Source organism: Ixodes scapularis, unplaced genomic scaffold (assembly GCF_016920785.2).
Source record: "Ixodes scapularis isolate PalLabHiFi unplaced genomic scaffold, ASM1692078v2 PGA_scaffold3__209_contigs__length_174095766, whole genome shotgun sequence".
In the NCBI taxonomy this organism is placed as follows: domain Eukaryota; kingdom Metazoa; phylum Arthropoda; class Arachnida; order Ixodida; family Ixodidae; genus Ixodes; species Ixodes scapularis.
The window spans coordinates 80,048,769-80,065,450 of record NW_024609868.1 but is presented as its reverse complement, the minus strand read 5'-3'; the positions used below and the strand labels follow the sequence as shown (position 1 = coordinate 80,065,450).

Below are 16,682 nucleotides of genomic sequence, written 5' to 3'. Positions count from 1 at the left end.
TGGTGTGCACACAACAAGCTTCACCGCTATGCACTGGCATCCTAGGAGAAACTGCTGACGTGATTGAACATCTCGGGTCGATAGCCTCGGAAATTTAGTTCACTACTGTAAGTCTGCCTTCTTTGGTTATAAGTAAGATTCCACGTTTTCAGAGTTTGTTTCTCGTGAAATTCGAAAGGTGTATTTAGAGTAATTTTCGCAAAACATTTGGGGTTTTCTTGGAGTTATTTCCGTTCACTCCCAAAATCTCTGAAATTTTAAATCTAAACCTGTTGTATTTTCTATCCTTTTTTTCTTTTTTTAAAGTTCAAAAACAATGTTAATGAAGGCCGGTTGCAAACATACACCAGGTTGATCAACTCGCCAGTACCGAGTGATATTTCTGCCGCTGTATTTGGCAATTGGCATTGCCATTGGCAATACTATGCACGACAAATATTTCGAAGTGTTTCCTCAATAAGAGTTGATACTTTGAAATAACTGAACTCGAATGTAGTCGCTGGGAAGGATGGACGCTTCAGTTGCGCTCTCCCTCCATTAGAATCTATGGGTTACCACAGTTATAAAAACACTACCCCTCTTTCCTCTAAGAAGCACAAATAGCATCGCCCCAACTGGAAACCTTATCAAATTACTTTTGCCGTGACCAAAAGGTACCATGACCCGCTGTCCTGAACAAACCTTGACAAGTTAAAAGGTAAACCCATTTTTGTCAGTAGTCCAAGATTTCAAAAAGAACTGGTGAGGCCTCTCCTCAGGACCACTCACCATGTGCTCTTATATTTATTAGTAAATCAGTCTTTTTTTTTGCTCTTACTTTTCTTGTCGTGACCTCAAAATTCAGAGCTTTTCGGATAAATTCGAACTAATGGAAATTTTACCGGCGAGTGGTTTTTGGATTCTTTTTTATTTATCCGAAAACAGTGAACCCTAGTTATAAGTAATTACAGTTCTACCACCGATTTTAAAGGACAGTAGCATAAAAGTAAGTCTCAAGCTATATTCAAATAAATAAAGTAATCATTGCTTTGCTTGCCATGTGACATGTTTTACTCAAATCATCTTATCAGGGCCTTTTCTTTAATACATGTATCTGAAATGTTTCTCACGTAATAAAACTTCCTTTTTATAGGTATGCTTTCTAGACAAGATTTCCAGCCATGATTTATTAAATCATCTATACACAATTCACATTAAACCTGAAATAGCTTAGAATATATTCTAATTCGATTCACAGCCAAATATGAATTAACAATCATATTTGATTCTCCGACAAAACATAATCTCGCACCTCTAGGTCTTGGTGCTTTTACTCATAATTGTAACCAGAACAACAGAATTCTATAATTACCTTTTCTCCATCAATCACCACATCATTCTCCAGGTACTGTATGCACAGGACAACGTTGCAGCCTTGGCCAACATAATGGGCAGCCTGCAGAAATTATGCAATTGTATCAGAAACCTTAACAGACCAACATGGCAGCCTATATTTCAAAATAAATGCCAACAAATGACAAAGTCTAAGAAAGAAAATGAAACAGTGTTTTACGGCCTGTGTTAATAAAGTATGCATTCCAGAAAGCTGGAAATCCGTGTAAATGGGACACTAGCAACGGTGACAGAATGGGAAAGTTTGAGAATGTGACATTAGATGGATAAAAAGATGAGAGAAAAAGTAAATTTCTCTATGCGCCGACACCCATTTGTGCGCGATATTCCTCGATTGAAGAAAGGACATGGACTTTTGGGGTGAATCTCAGTGAGAAAGCTTGTGAGTAAGGATTATTTTGTTTCTTGCCAACAAGATTTTTTTCACTGAAATGGATGCCACAGAGGTCCACAATGTCATTTCTTTGTTGGACAAATATCGAACGTAAGTGGTCATTGCCTTATAAAAAAAGTTTAACTTTTCACTTTAATTTTTTTTTCTTTAGAGATTGTCATGCTCACAAAGTTCCACATTCTTTCACCACTGCTAGTGTCCCATTCACACAAATTTTCAGCTTCCCGTGACATACTCTATTTATAAGGGTTGGAAAGCATGGTTCAATTTTCTCTTTTAGGCCCTGTAGATTACATGCACCCATATGCTGCAAGAATGATGATCAGAAATTGCATTTTTCAAATTGGGACACCAGTACTACTGTATTTACTCGAGTAATAGCCACACTATTTATGTACAAGGCCGTTCCGTCCAGTGGCGGATTGAAAGGGGGGTGGCGACGGAGGCAGCCGCCCCTCCCAAATAGTTGACCCCTCCCCCTTCTTGTAGGGAAATTTGACATGGGTGGACCCCCCGGTGCACACGAAAGAATGGGAGAATAGTATCCCTACAAATTTTCCGCCCCCAAAACGGGGTTCTGGATCCACCCCTGCTTGCGTCTACTTTCCCACAGAACACATATACAGCCAATCCTTGTGTTGCGCATAAATAACATAGCAAATAACTAGATCGAGAACACCATTCTCCATACAAATGCAATCTTCACAGATGGTATCTTCGCACGAAGACGTTATCTCTGTCTTGTAAACAGCTGGAATCATGCTGTCGATCGCGGTGATTGGCAATCTGCGTGCTATGCGGAAAAACAAACCCTCAGGTTTTCTTCATAAACAGTGCTGCTATTACTCGAGTAAATACGGTAAGCAGAACCATGGTGCCACGGTCTGAAGAACGCTGTGTGTATTTTCTGTTTTTGGGTGAACAATACTACGCTGGAATATAATTATGTGGATATGGGTACATTTTCTCATGCAAGTTGAAATGGGAAAGCGTGCCACTATGCAAATGCTCCAAGAGCCCTTCCAGGTGACTGCTTGATTCCTAGTTTTGAAGCGTTTTTGCCATTGGACCTGTAAGATTCCTAGATACTGCATTTACATACCAATTACTTTGAGCAAACAAAGCACACTGAGAGCCACTCGCACACTTTCCAGAAGGAGACCTTCAAATTACAAGGTATCAATAATGTTTAGGGCTCAGAAATGGGACATACGCCAGGGTCCTGAACAAATGCATGTCATGTCATCAAACCAACTGCAGCAAAGGTTACAAGCACAGGAAGGCAATTCTGGCAGGTGTTCTTGCTGCAGAAACACTTGTGCAGGGACCATGTACCAGAACTACATACTAATGCTAGTAACCTTTGCTGCAGTCCACACCAGGGTGAGATGGCGTATAGACTCAATGCCCAGGTCGCTCTTTAAATCCAAATTTTATCTCGGGATTTTCACCTGTTAGGCTCTTTCTGTAAGTCCAAATGACCTGCCTCTGTGTGTGTGTGTGTGTTTGAAACCGGCAATGAAGAGCCACAGTGAAACTGCAAAAGTGTGCACAACTCACCACGAGCATTTCGGCCACGCATCGCTCTGTCTTGGTGATGACGAACAGCAGCACTCGACTGCTGTTGATGATGTGCATTTCAAGGGGGCTCAGCCGCGCGTTCCACGGGGAGCGAAATGGGACGGAATGCGTCAAGCCGTGCTTCCTGCAAGGTGAAAAGAAAACGAGTTTTGAAACTCCCTTCCTACAGCAGCCATTTCTCTCGGAAAGAATACTTTTGAGAGAGGGAGACAGAACAATAGGAAGCCAAAACACCATCATAGGCCATGAGGAGAAAGTTTATTATCGTGCCACACACAAGCTTGTCTCCCAGCTTTCTTCCTATCTGCCTGCATACCTTTCCTCTTGATTTTTAGAGCACAGCTCTTAGGCGCCCGTTTCCGTGTTGAGTGGCGTCTGCATAACTGCACTCGTTGTATTATGGGACGTCACAGTTTCCCTACTAAATTTAGCGCAAAACTGAATTGGTGTTGACGTCATGTGACCACAGTTTTACCGCTAAATTTAGTGGGGAAACTGAATGCACAGAGTTGCATTATATGACGTCACAGACCTACACACCAGTTCAGTTTCCCCGCTAAATTATGCAGGGAATTGAATTGGTGTTAAGGTTGCGTGACATCGATTTTTCCGCTAAATCTAGCAGAGAGACTGATGTTCTTCATAGGTGACGTGACACAAAGTCATGTGACGTCATTTTCGCCGCTGCATTTAGTGCGGAAATTGAATTGACGTTGAGGTCACGTGGCGTCAATTTTTGGGCTAAATTTAGCAGGGAAGCTGTGGGAGGAGGGGAGGGTATGGAAGAGGAGTAGGGTATGAAGGAGGAAGAGGACATGGAAGAGGAGGAGGGTGCGGAACCAGTATGTGAGGAAAGTGCTATATATATTTGCACATATATATATATATATATATATATATATATATATATATATATATATATATATATATATATATATATATATATATATATATATATATTTCTTTCTCAAATTGTTTTTGCCCAGTATATTGCAAACTCAAAATACCTCAAGAGCTGCACTCTAGTTTTGCATTACAGGAATTTGTAAACAGCTTTCATTTTTCACAGAAAACCGGTTTGACACGTCTAGTCACCACATTTCTCTTTTCTCCTTATGACATCCCTCCTTGTTCTCTATTTTTCATACCCGCTTCTTAGAGAAATATAAACTAAATTTGAATTTGAGCTAAGCATGAGTAGACTTCAAAAGCAACATCACAGCTGCCGGTCTCTTTCGGTGTCGGATGAATCCCAAAATATAGCTAATCACTAAAATCTATACTTCTCTCATTTGTATCTTTCTTTATGCTTCATACCCGGAGTTCAAATCCCGGCTCCGTCAAATATTTTGCCTTTCGGCAGCTTCATAGACTTCGTTTCATTTGATCAAGTACAGTTCATTCATCTACACATTTTCGATTATAAGCTCTATCCTTCTATCGCTGATCTCTATGACAATTGCTGGATCGCGTTTGCCCGCTCCGCGAATGCGGCCACTGGCGGCCATCTTTTTGGTAGAGTTATATTACCTCTAGCCAAGGTACAGCTGCTGCAGCCACTATTATCCATCCATGGCAGACAGCGTTGTGGCAGTTGTGGTGGCAGGCTGCCATCAAAAAAGCGTGGGTGATATTTCGTGCTTAATTGAAATTGTTTGACGAAACATATTTTTGAAACCCGGCGTGAACGGCAGCCCGATCTTTGAGGACACGGTGAAAGTTTCACGAAATCGCAGCACCGAGGAAAAGCACGCATTTAAAGTCGCATCAAAAGAAGCATTGAAAGCAGACGCCAGTACGGAGTTTTCTTTCGATGCGAGCTGCGCTGCTTTACCCCGGTGCTGCGATTTCGTAGAACTTTCGCCGGGTCCTCAAAGATGAAGCTACCATTCACGCTGGGTTTCAAGAATCTGTTTCGTCGAACAACTTCAATCAAGCACGAAATATCACCCATGGTACAGTGTACTAGATCTACGGCTATTCTATGGCAGCCTTCTGCCATTGTGCTGTCTGCCATATTACTATGATGGCTAGAGATGATATAACTCTACCAAAAAGATGGCCAACCGTGGCCGCATTCCCGTCCATAGGCAGAGCTGGTCAAGCGCAATCCAGCAAATAGACATAGAGAACAGTGCCTTCTATATACTTGGAAAAGAGGAGCGAGTATGTGCAGTATTACATCTCAAGCCATTTAAAATTTTGTGCAGCTACAGAAAAGATTGTATGGCATATTGCTAGGCAATTGTTTTGCATATGTGAAACGGTCAAACATCAAAAACGTTTCTATCATTGTTTAGCAGCACGTCTAGCCTGCTCAGTCAGACACCCAAGTTCACGGAGCTCTTCGTCACATAATTTTACGCCAGGCATGAGTAAACTTGAAATGATAAACTTGGTGATCTTCCGGAACCTTCTAACCCACTTCTCCTCTGCCACCTCGCCAACCTCTCCTCTCACTCCACGCCTGGTCACGTGACCTTCCCGTTAACCAATCGGCGTCGAGCGCCTCACTCCTCCTCTCCTACCCGTCAGCCAATTGGTGTCGAGCCTCACAGCCACGCTTTTATCCAGGCTTCACTTTTGGACTTCACGAAATACCGAAAACCTAGCCAAAGAAAGTTTCACGTTAAAAGAGTGGCATGCTTACTTTAGAAGAGGAATGGCTATGTTGTCCCTCCAGGCACAGTCCTTGGTGGAGCCCCCGAGGTAAATGTGGCTCCAGTAGGCTGGCAGTGGGACGTCTGCTTCTCCTTTCGACAGCGCAGTTCCCGGTAGGATCCAGTCTGAGAGTGAAAGGAAGAAAAACACACTAATATAGCAACATGCACAAGCCTGCCACACTTTGCCTTTATATTTATGCACATATCGAAACACTGTTAGCTTAAACACTAAATTGCCACTAGCTTATCGCATCCTCACAAAATTTCAGGGTAAACACCAAACTACCGCCAAGGAAAGGAAGGTCAGACAATAGTTCGGAACATTTACCGTTTGTAAACGAGCCGTACAGAATAAATTAACCCTTTCAAATGCGATGTACACAAATGAACATTTAAAACCCTCACATCTATTGATGCTAGAGTTTTATCGCATTTGTCTATTGAGTCATTTTAACAATTTTAGTGGAATTCTATACTTTATGTCTGGCACCCAAAGTCTGTGAAGAAAACCTTTGTGAAAATTTTCTTCACAAGCAAAGTTTTGAATGAAAATACTTTTCAAGATAAATGGCAAGCGGCATTTGGGAAAGTTAAGTACAGGAAATGAGTGATTATATATTCACGCTGACAGTGGCATTATTCAACATCGGAAAATGCTTGTGCAGTGAATACTGGGCTGAATGATCAGTCGGAATAATGAAAGAGTAGAGTCAATTTAGTATGCACTACTCACCATAAACACGAGTGAAGAGATGCTGGACAGAATTGAGGAACTCCGAGAATTTACTCCCATTTTTCGACTGAAAAAAAGTTGTAAAAGGAATAAGTAATGCACACTAAGGATGCAACCCGAGAACAGTATAAATCGACGAGCCTAACTGAAAAGTCCATCGAACTGATAAAAAAGTCAGCAGTGCCAGTAACTTTGGGGGTCTGGTGGCTAAGTAGATTATTAACACACAGCACAGCAGTGTGCGGAGTAAATGCCCACGCTTTACCTCCCTCCCGCGAGCCTCGATACATGCATTTGTGTAATTGCTACCATAGGATGCACGCTAAGGATACCAGCTTAGCAGTCATACTACAATGGTCGAGTTTCCTCTTTATGGACAATTTTGAAGCAGTACACTTTCCCAGTGTCGAAACGTCGATACTATCAATTTTGTGTTCGAAAGGAAAAAATGTGACTATCGGCTCACCTGGTGTTTGAACTCCGACACGATGAAGCAGAACTGATCAAATGTTATGGGAATGTCGTCAATATCCCCGTCAGCAATGTTTTGTGTCACCGGGCACTGCTGACTGCTTGTGAGGATGTCCAGGCACTCCTGGGGAAGTTCTCTTCCGGTGAGCACCTTGAATGCCATTCTGACCTGTCACGACAGAGACCATTGCCATTAGACCCTTGACAACTTCGGCAAAAGTTCTATCTACCTAAAGGAGGGGTTCCCAAATTTTGTTTTAATCTCGAGGCCCCTCTTTCCTAATTGGTAGTCGAGAAGCTCCTCCTAGCCTCGGCATTAATTAAATAAAGCAGTGCAGAGGATAGACCTTGTAAATGATTTTGCACATACTCGTTTCATACTTTGAGCCAAATATACATGGTTTGCTCAGAGTCGCACATCACCTGGGGGCTCAGATAAGCTAAAATAGTGCCTACACTCGTAGAACGTCTCATTTAGGAACAGTCAAGAAAACTTGGAAGCTCAGGGAACCCATGGGAGTACTCTTGGAGGCTCCTGGGTTCCTAGGATTCCAGTCTGAGAATTTATGACCTTTAGACAAGGATATCTAAAGGCGTCTAGCCACCACCCCCTTTTAGTACACTCGGGGTGGAGGCCGCCAACATACAAGCTGATGTGCCCATAGTTTCCCTATTGCAACCTTTCGCTAAAAGAAGGCTGGGCTACAACAGGTCACGGTTACAACAAAGCACTGAACGCACTTACATCTCTGATGCGCACTTCGCCATCGTCCGAAGAGAAACTGTTGAATGCCTCTTGAACTTTCCTGGAACGGGAAATTGTACTGCCATCAGTCGGGTGGAAATATCTATCACATCAGTCCAAAAATGACAAAAAATGCTAATAAAAAAAACAAACATATTTTTTGGTCAAGACTGAAAATTTTCAGTCAGCAAATAAAAGTTGCAATTGGAAAATACCCAGTGCCCCATTCGTGCCACATATTGTACAATGTATTAAGAGCTCTTTAAATTCACAGGGAGCTTAATCAGGATGCATTATGATTCCTTTCTTGCTCTTTGAGGACTGCCAATGTTAACTGAGGGTTTGACTCATTCAATGAAAGGAATGCCATCTCATATAAACCACCAGTAGATCAATTTCAACATTTTGTTGAAATTGATCAACAACAATACAGGAGTAGTAGTAGTAATAGCGTTTTAACACGGACGACATTCAGTCTAGTTATATTCCGTTAACAAAAGGCAGCACCTATAAGAACGTCTGGTGGGACTATAGTCAGTGACAGGTAAAGAAAAGTTTTTTGGCTGGGAGGGAGGAGGCAGACGGAGTGCTAAAGAGAAGAGGTGGTTTCCTCCTCTCCTCTCCAGCAATCCATCTGCTTCCTCCTCCCCTGCCCTCCTTTCCCTCGAAAACTTTTTTTAACGTGTAACTGACTACAGACAAACGTTAAATTATTTCAAGGAGTGGTTCTGACATCTAAAATGGCATAACGGCAGCTTTCCAGACAAACACGACAATGAAATTTAAGAGTTCTATGTGCCAAACCAAAAAAGGGCATATGGTATGCCCCAGCGGAGGACTACGGAATAATTTCAACCACTCGGGGATCTTTGACATGCAATCAAAATCTCGGTTACACAGCAGCACCTTCTCCGCAATAAACCTCAATCAAGTTGCAGGCACCTCGGCGAGGATTCGAACCTGCTGTGGGCCAGAGTTCGGAGCCACCGAGGTAGCTACCAACGTGATGACGACAATGATGACGCCCCGAGGGCACAGAAGCGTCAGAGAAACCCGTCCACCACACTGACACTCCGCATGGCTTTCGAAACATTGGAAGGCACGGGATGTCTACTCACAGGTACTTGTCGCCAAGGGTGGCATGGGGCACGGCTATGGCGCCTTCTCTCCGGGGGGGCCTCACGTCCTGGGGTCTGAGTTCCTCCTTGAGGACCTTGTTGGTGACTTCGAGGGCCTCCTGTATGCCCTGGAAGACTGGGATGCCCTGCATCTGTACAATGTCCCGCAGGTAGTCTCGCCCCTGTTTCAGGTCCACGTATTCCTTCTCGGAGATGGGCTCCCCGAGGACCAGACTGCCTGGGGGCGACTGCTCGTTCAGGATCAAGATCAGCTTGCGCTGGGTTCCTGCCAGGAGGAGGGAAAAGGTGGGGTCCGGGAATTAGTTGCACAGTGACGCTGCTGAGCATGTTACGACGCTTTCCGAATTGCCGTTAAGGTCTTCCGAAGTTGGAACAGACTGCAATGTAACCATTGCATGTTCTACAGTGGCTTTTCCGCAGAAAAAAAAACAAGAGTGTTAAGTTTCGGGCATCCTTTGATCAAATATTGCCCGTTTCGAAAGTGAGGCAGGCTGAAAACTCGTCACGGGAGCTTATTTCCTCAAACGTGCCACCACAAGTTGGTAAATTTTGTTACTTATTTTTAAGATCTGGGATGAAATCCCAGCTCCCAAGACCCTAGCTCAAAACCTGGAAATGAGGCACAGACCAAAATGAGAATATAATACCCACAAAAGATTCAGAGACTCTGCATCAACAAGTTTGGGTTTTATCCACTACCTGCCTCGGGTTTCTAGCAGTGTTTAACAGCGAGCAACTTGCTTGCGCACTTTCCCTCACGACAGAGATACTTTCAATACAACAATTAGCAGAAATCTAATTAATTTTTGCACACTGATGCAGACACATCACTGTAAAAGAGCCCACTTTAGAATATGTATAGGGCCAAGCAAACTTACAAATCTGCATAGCTAACAATGTTATGATTCTACACAATCAATATAAACAGTTGCAACAATGATTTATCCTAATATATATATGAATTATCTTCAACAAAGCTGTTACCCTCAAAATCAAGTTCCTGAAAGTAAGTACCTATACAGACCCTTTTCAAAACTCCAGCAAGGAACACTGGCAGTTGCAATATTTTAGGCACTGCTTCCAGTGTGAAGCATGGGATCGGACCTTAGTCCTCGCCGACTGCTGAAGGTGAGATCATCAATATGTTCTAAGCATGTGGATAACTGGTGCAGCAGCTACTAGATGGCCTTTGGAAAGGGCCTGTGCAGCCGTGCCTACATCTGGCTTTATAACAGGGTTTGAGGGACGGAAGAGCATTGAAGATTGAAGTGAGGCCTCTTGAGCACACACCTGCTATATGGGCAGTCTCAATCATGCAAGCCACAGATCGTGTTTGGTTGTCGATGACAAAGAACATCACTTTGGCATTCTGAAAAGCCAAGAAAATACGACACTCAAAAACTGCCCTTCAATAAAAGAATGCAAAGAATAGACTCGAGCAACAGGAAATGATTTTCACAGAGGCATAATTAATGAAGCTTACCTCTTTTGCTTGATTTTCAAGTTCGATCAGCTCTGGTATCCATTGCGTCACCTGCTGTTGATAAGAATAAAAATATAAATAAATATAGGGGAAAAAAAAAAAGCACAGTGCACGGCAGATGCCAAAGGAAGGTGTGGCGATTCACTTACAGGATTATAGTAAGAGATGCCGTAGGCCTTGAGTTTCGGAATGGCCACATCTTTCCTCCATGTGGTGGGGTTGCAGGAACCGCCCAGAAAGACTGTGGAGAGAAAAAAAAGCAGTTTGAGATTTCATCACTGCAAAGCTAAATAACAACAAGCACTCTCAACACACTCTATATCAATTCTGAAATAAAGGATGAAGTTTGAGACTTACCATCGTAAGAACTTTCCACTGAAAACAAAAAGAAACTCAGAATTAGTAATTCGCAGAGTAGAGCCACACGAGCCACCGAATGACGTCCCATACCACAAAGAGGACTTATGGCTAGCAACTGCGCAAAAGAAGCGATCTCGAGTGCTGGACGATAGCTTACAACGATTACATTGTCTGAGGCAGAGTTATCACTGATATCCCAGGCATATGTGTTTCCTACCTGTCAAGATATTTTTCATCGATGCTTTGTGGCACTAATTACCCGTCAAAAATATATGTAAAAAGACAAAAAAAATCTATAGTCACTGAGAGGACGAGAACTGCAGGATGTCTCTCTCAGATGCTCAGCATCCAGCACGCACTTACTTCCCTTCCTACACGCTTTGGCGGCGCGTGCATGTTTGAGGCTCACAAGAAGCTGAAGCGTTGTCAAAAGGCGAAAGCTAGCGGTAGAGGTGGAAACTTTTCCCTGTTGTTCTCAACCTGTTAGTGACTACAGAATAGGGAAATACTTCAGCAACTTTAACCAAACTTCTGAATTTGTTAGCACTTACGTGAACCAACAGAGGTTCAGATAATTAATCCTGGTTAAGGCCCTGAAATTCAGCGAGATTACTTTTCCGTCTTTCCGAGGGGTTTATGCGGCCTTGTACAACATGTCGCATATACTAGCCTACTCTCCAATATCTGAAAGCTAGGGAAGCCTCTCTTCGTAAATGCGACCCAAAACCTGCGAGTTGCGGCTTTAGCAACACTCGCAAATACAAAACCAAAGAAAATCAACACACACCAGATTCTGATCTCCTTTTCATGTGAAGTTTACGAGAATCCCTTGCGGGCTTGGACAGTGGTTGAGTTCTGGATAACCTACAAATAAAGAGCTAAGGTTAACACACATAAGCAGCTCTACAATCGGGGCAACAACAAGCCCAACTTTCGGATGCATGATGCAAACAGTTCTCACCGTCTCTCGTGAGCGTATTTCATCTCCGAAGCGAAGAAACAGAAACTCCCGACAGTGAAAATGTTGTTATGAGTGTGTGAGCATTGCCACATTTCATGAACTGCAAAGAAACAAAAACAACATGATCACGAATTAACAGCTGGTACTCCAAACGTAAGTGTAAAGAAAGAACAAACATTTTTCTGCTAAATGCATCAGATCCCCCCCTCCCCCCCCCCCCCCTTTTTTTTTTGTTGTTCCCTTGGTTGCAGGTTTAAGTATCTCTATCTTTAACCAGCTTGCCTGCAGTATTACTCTTTCTTCATTTTGCTGTTGTAAGTAAAACTACAGTGTATTCCACATCAGCAGTCAACATGAGACAATTTAAGAATGTGTAATGAAAATTTTTAAATCTCAACATGCACCAAAAATTAAAGTTTGAGGTCTCAACTTCCTTTTCTAACTTGAGCTGATTCATGGGGCTTGGTCTGCACTGTCCAAAAGCTTGTGCATCTGTTCATGTTCATATACAGATGAACTAACTTCTGTATGCAAATTTTAGGATATTCATGCTCGTGACTGTACACAGCACGACACTGCTAGTGTGAACAGGCGATCACCAGTTATTTCTACTTTTAACTCATAATCCAAAGTTTATGATAAAAAAAACAGGTAGTGTGGTGGGCACATGGGTAACTAACCTAAGTGACAAATTTAGTTGCCCACCACTACCCCTTAAGAATGAAATCCAAAAAAGCTTTGATCTTGTGCTTGTGCTGACAGTGTCACAGAATGTATGCTATAAAAAAAAAAAAAAAAAAAAAAAAAAAACTGTGCATGCACTTTTTACTTTAAGGACGTTATTCCACTCCATGATTGACAAAGCAGTTGTGAAGCCATGCCACCCTCATGCAACAATTGAGTGTCCTTTAGGCCAAGCAAAAAATTGAGGCAATGAAATGAAACAAAGAAGGAACACAAACACTACAAGCAGGTCATGCTTACCTTTACACAGTATTTTAAGCAAATCCTCGCTCAGTCCACTTCCATGGGAAAATAACTTACAACAAGCACACAAGCAAAGCGGAGGGGATGCTGCATTGGTACTAAAGAGAACACTGAAAAGTGGCAAAAGGAGGAGGGAAAAAAAGAAAAAGAGGAATCAGGCATTTGAAGGCAGTTTACCTTGGGATTCAGATGGGTAGATGTCCAATGTGTGAAACAATGGGAAGATATCCTGTTGCGTTAGGGTCCCAGCTTTCCCACTAAGCTTGCTCCATGCCTCTATTGCTTTGCTGAAAATTGCCAGATAGCCACAGATGCCCAAGTATAAGCTAGTACCCACATCCGACCAATCACGTACGACCTTTTGAAATTAATCTTTTACTGTACTGGCACTATAATGCACTTCACGTTACAAGTTTCACCCTAACAAAGTCTACAACGTGACCAAGAATTCTCACATGCATTATTAGCAGCATGGACCGCGGCACGCTACAGGTACATACGGTTCTCAGTGTAAATTAATTCAATTTCTTAGCCTTAAAATAACAATTCGATCGGCGAAAAAGGTAGGAAAGCTCACCTAGAAAGCAGACCAACTGGAGCCGCAGTCATGATGAAGACGCTTTCTTTGGCCGTTTTTAGAACATTCAACAGAAGCAGATGCAAAATCTGCAAAGATCAAGAGAAGAACCGAGCCTGAGAACATGAAACGCAACGCAAATCTAATGGGCACAGAGACATTTCTTTTTCGTCACTGCACCGACTAACGTTTACAACGTTCACACCAGAAACTGGGAACTGCACATCATTTTCAGGAACTTTGAGAATCGAGCTACACCGCCGCTCAACTCTCTCTGCATCGCTCACTTGCGATCGTTGAGGAACCTTAGACTTACTTTTTATGTTCCACATTTTTGCAGGGAGGTATGGGGGCAAATCGCTCGAGCTAGTTAAATGTCTCCGGCAGCGCTCCATTGGAGCCTGTACAGCGTGCAACCGCTGTGCAATCAACGGTTTCGCAACACCATTTAGCGATGGAGGGCTTATTCAAAATTTGGGACGCCTTATATGTTCGTCATGATTCCGCGTGAATAGTAGTTCAAAAACGGGTATTCAATATTGAGGACGCATCTGAGAACGCCAGGCCCTATGCCCCCAAAGTTGACATCACGTGACCTAAGAGTTAAAAAAAAAAAAAATCTAGGCGCGAAACGTCAGAGGCCTCTTGTGGAGTTTGCTGGAACAGAATTTTCTGGTAAATTTTAGGTAAGAGCTCGGCTACTTACAGCAATTTTAAAGTTTGCAAAGTACAGAATTAGTCGCTTAGATGAGGGCTTTGACAGCAACGTATGCGATATTTGACGTAATATAAAGTGTTCGCACGGTTCGCACCCCCGTCAACAAGCTATAGTAAAGTTTCGTTTGACGCGCCGAAGTACGATTTTCGCGGCGCATTTATCTTGACACCCGTAAGCTTCGCCAGTGACTGCGCAATAATGTTTTGCTGCAAACAGTTTAAGTTCATAAACAGATCAAAGCACCGAGCTCCTCACTAGTATAAATGTCAAGCGTACGTTTCAGATCTCGGACTAAAGTAAGCGAGTTTTTTTTTTTTTACAGGTGATTCTAACATCATACGAACCCCAGATGGCAAATTACCAATGATGAAGATTCGCGTGCATATAAAACGTAGCACCTCCGAATGTTGCCGAAACCAAAGAAACAAACAAACGTACCGAATACACGAAAAAAAAAAAAAAAAGAAAAAAGGTTAGCTTCACACCCTTAAAAATTATCCGGAACCACGCTGTTTCTGCTACACACGCACAATGCGGGTACGATGCTCGGTTGAAAATCTAACATACGTACCACCGATGCATCGTTATTGCATCCAGTCAGGCCGAAGAGAGATCGAACGAACGGGGTTGTGCGCACAACAAACAAAACGTGGTTCACGTAGTAGTACTCCTTTGAGAAGCTCTCGCGGCGACCTCCGCACGAAAATTGAAGGAAACTTCTCAGTCCCGCATTCGCGCCGGCACTCGGTTATATCTGTGCGGCCTGCTTCGGTGTGACATCATGATTCCGTGACGTCAAGTAAGAGAGGAAGGAACCTCTCCACCTTGTGTATATAAGGCTGTCCCCTTATCCCCGCAGCTCTGTGGCCGTATTGTGTCGCACGTTCGATAGCCCCTAGGCAACTATAGGCCGTGCAGCCCTCCCGCTCTTGGCAGCTGTGTCTGGGGGGTATTTTTTATATATATATGTATATAACAGAATTTCGATGTTAGACGGGAAAGCAGATATGTGAGCGATAGTTGTCGGCCTGAGAAAATTGCGCTGCGCGCGTGTGGGTACGGAAGCGTCTCGGTTATTTAACCTTTGTAACCTTCTTTCTGCCCTCCGCATCAAAGTTTTTCTTTGTGTGATGATAAATATGACTCAATCGTAGTTGACCTCATGGGTGTCTCAGATACTTGTGAAACATCATGCTTGCGTATTTGATTTGTGTGCTGTTGCGACGAGTGTTGCTTGTGAGGTGCGTAATGGAAACCTCACGCGCCTGATATCGTCTTAAAGATTTACGCGATATTTGTTCAGTGGATGCATAGATAAACCACGAGAAGAAATTAAAATAAAAAGTTGGGAGAAGGGAGAAGAGATCTTGATGTACACGGGTGAGGTAGATGCCTTTTCACCAACCGTGAAACTGTTGCAGTGGTTACAGAAATCACAAGCCCCGCATGTGAATTTACCACATTGACCGAACAGTCAAATACAGAATACTTCCAAACGCCTATTCTGGTAAACCGGCAACCCCTACAGAACCCTAATAAAAAAAAAAAAAAAAAAATCCGGCTTCTTGTGGAACAATTTTAATTTCCCTCTTCATGTGTGTTCAAATAAGATATATGTAGGTGCGTCTTAGATTAGCTTTATACTATTTTATCAAGACATGCACGTTTTAAATGCCAAATTCATCGTTTCTCCCTTCGACAACCAAGTCTTGTAAGAACTACTTCGCACGGCGCATGAGTAATGCGCAAAATTTCTTTTTTTTTTTTCTTGGTGTGACGAGTATAGTGCATACGTTTTGCAAATCCTATACGCGTTAGTTACCTGAGTTTACTTTCTTGGCCCTGTTAATACCATACTATACTCCATGGAGCACAGAAGAGGCTACACGAAGCTATACAAGGGACACGTGCTCGCGCTTGTGGCATCGGCTACGTCGGGCACGTATGCACAGGATTTCGTGCTTTCGGAATATATTTCTCGTGAAGTCCGGAGGATGTTTTTCGGAGTTTATTTTTCTCTGGAAATTCGGGGTTTATCGGAGTTTATTTTTCTGCGAAAATTCGGGGTTTATCGGAGTTCATTTTTGTTAGATTTACAATTCTCTGAAAATCGGAGTTTATGGTACTGTAAACCCAATTTTTAAAAATTCAAAAACAATATAAATAAAGTTCGGGCACCATGACCCGCTGTCCCGAAGGAATCTTGACGAGCTAAAAGGCAAGCCCTATTTGTCAGTACTTCAAGATTTAAAAGAAAACTTTACGGGCACCTCCTCAGAACCAGGGACTCTGCGGTCTTGTTAAGTTTATTTGTAAAACACCGTCTTTTTATTTTTATTTTGTCTTTGTTACCTCAAAATTCTGAGGTTTTCGGATGAATCCGACTTGAAGGAAAATTTATTGGCGAGTGTCCTTCGGATTTTTTTCGGATTTATCCGAAAACACGGAACCCTACTTATGGGGCATCAGCCTCTTCCC

General features: G+C 42.8%; 1 protein-coding gene across 9 annotated transcripts in view; it reads right to left on the bottom strand.

Moving 5' to 3' along the window:
* LOC8051690 overlaps positions 1 to 16,682 on the bottom strand; it is a 224,587-nt gene that overhangs the window by 1,326 nt on the left and 206,579 nt on the right. For 3 of the 9 annotated variants that reach the window (XM_029986201.4, XM_040498671.2, XM_029986202.4), the window contains exons 2-16: positions 13,487 to 13,575; positions 12,907 to 13,019; positions 11,923 to 12,022; positions 11,749 to 11,825; positions 10,959 to 10,976; positions 10,751 to 10,842; positions 10,602 to 10,655; positions 10,409 to 10,487; positions 9,098 to 9,383; positions 7,980 to 8,040; positions 7,230 to 7,403; positions 6,764 to 6,830; positions 6,018 to 6,153; positions 3,347 to 3,491; positions 1,352 to 1,435 (exon numbers count right to left, since the gene is read on the bottom strand). In XM_029986201.4, coding sequence (XP_029842061.2) covers positions 1,352 to 1,435; positions 3,347 to 3,491; positions 6,018 to 6,153; positions 6,764 to 6,830; positions 7,230 to 7,403; positions 7,980 to 8,040; positions 9,098 to 9,383; positions 10,409 to 10,487; positions 10,602 to 10,655; positions 10,751 to 10,842; positions 10,959 to 10,976; positions 11,749 to 11,825; positions 11,923 to 12,022; positions 12,907 to 13,019; positions 13,487 to 13,518 — 1,518 coding nt within the window. In that variant the 5' untranslated portion in view covers positions 13,519 to 13,575. Of the gene's footprint in view, positions 1 to 1,351; positions 1,436 to 3,346; positions 3,492 to 6,017; positions 6,154 to 6,763; positions 6,831 to 7,229; positions 7,404 to 7,979; positions 8,041 to 9,097; positions 9,384 to 10,408; positions 10,488 to 10,601; positions 10,656 to 10,750; positions 10,843 to 10,958; positions 10,977 to 11,748; positions 11,826 to 11,922; positions 12,023 to 12,906; positions 13,020 to 13,086; positions 13,197 to 13,486; positions 13,576 to 13,802; positions 14,059 to 14,775; positions 15,381 to 16,682 lie in introns of those variants that run through there. The other 6 variants (XM_042292505.1, XM_040498673.2, XM_040223050.3 and 3 more) reach the window with 5 other exon arrangements.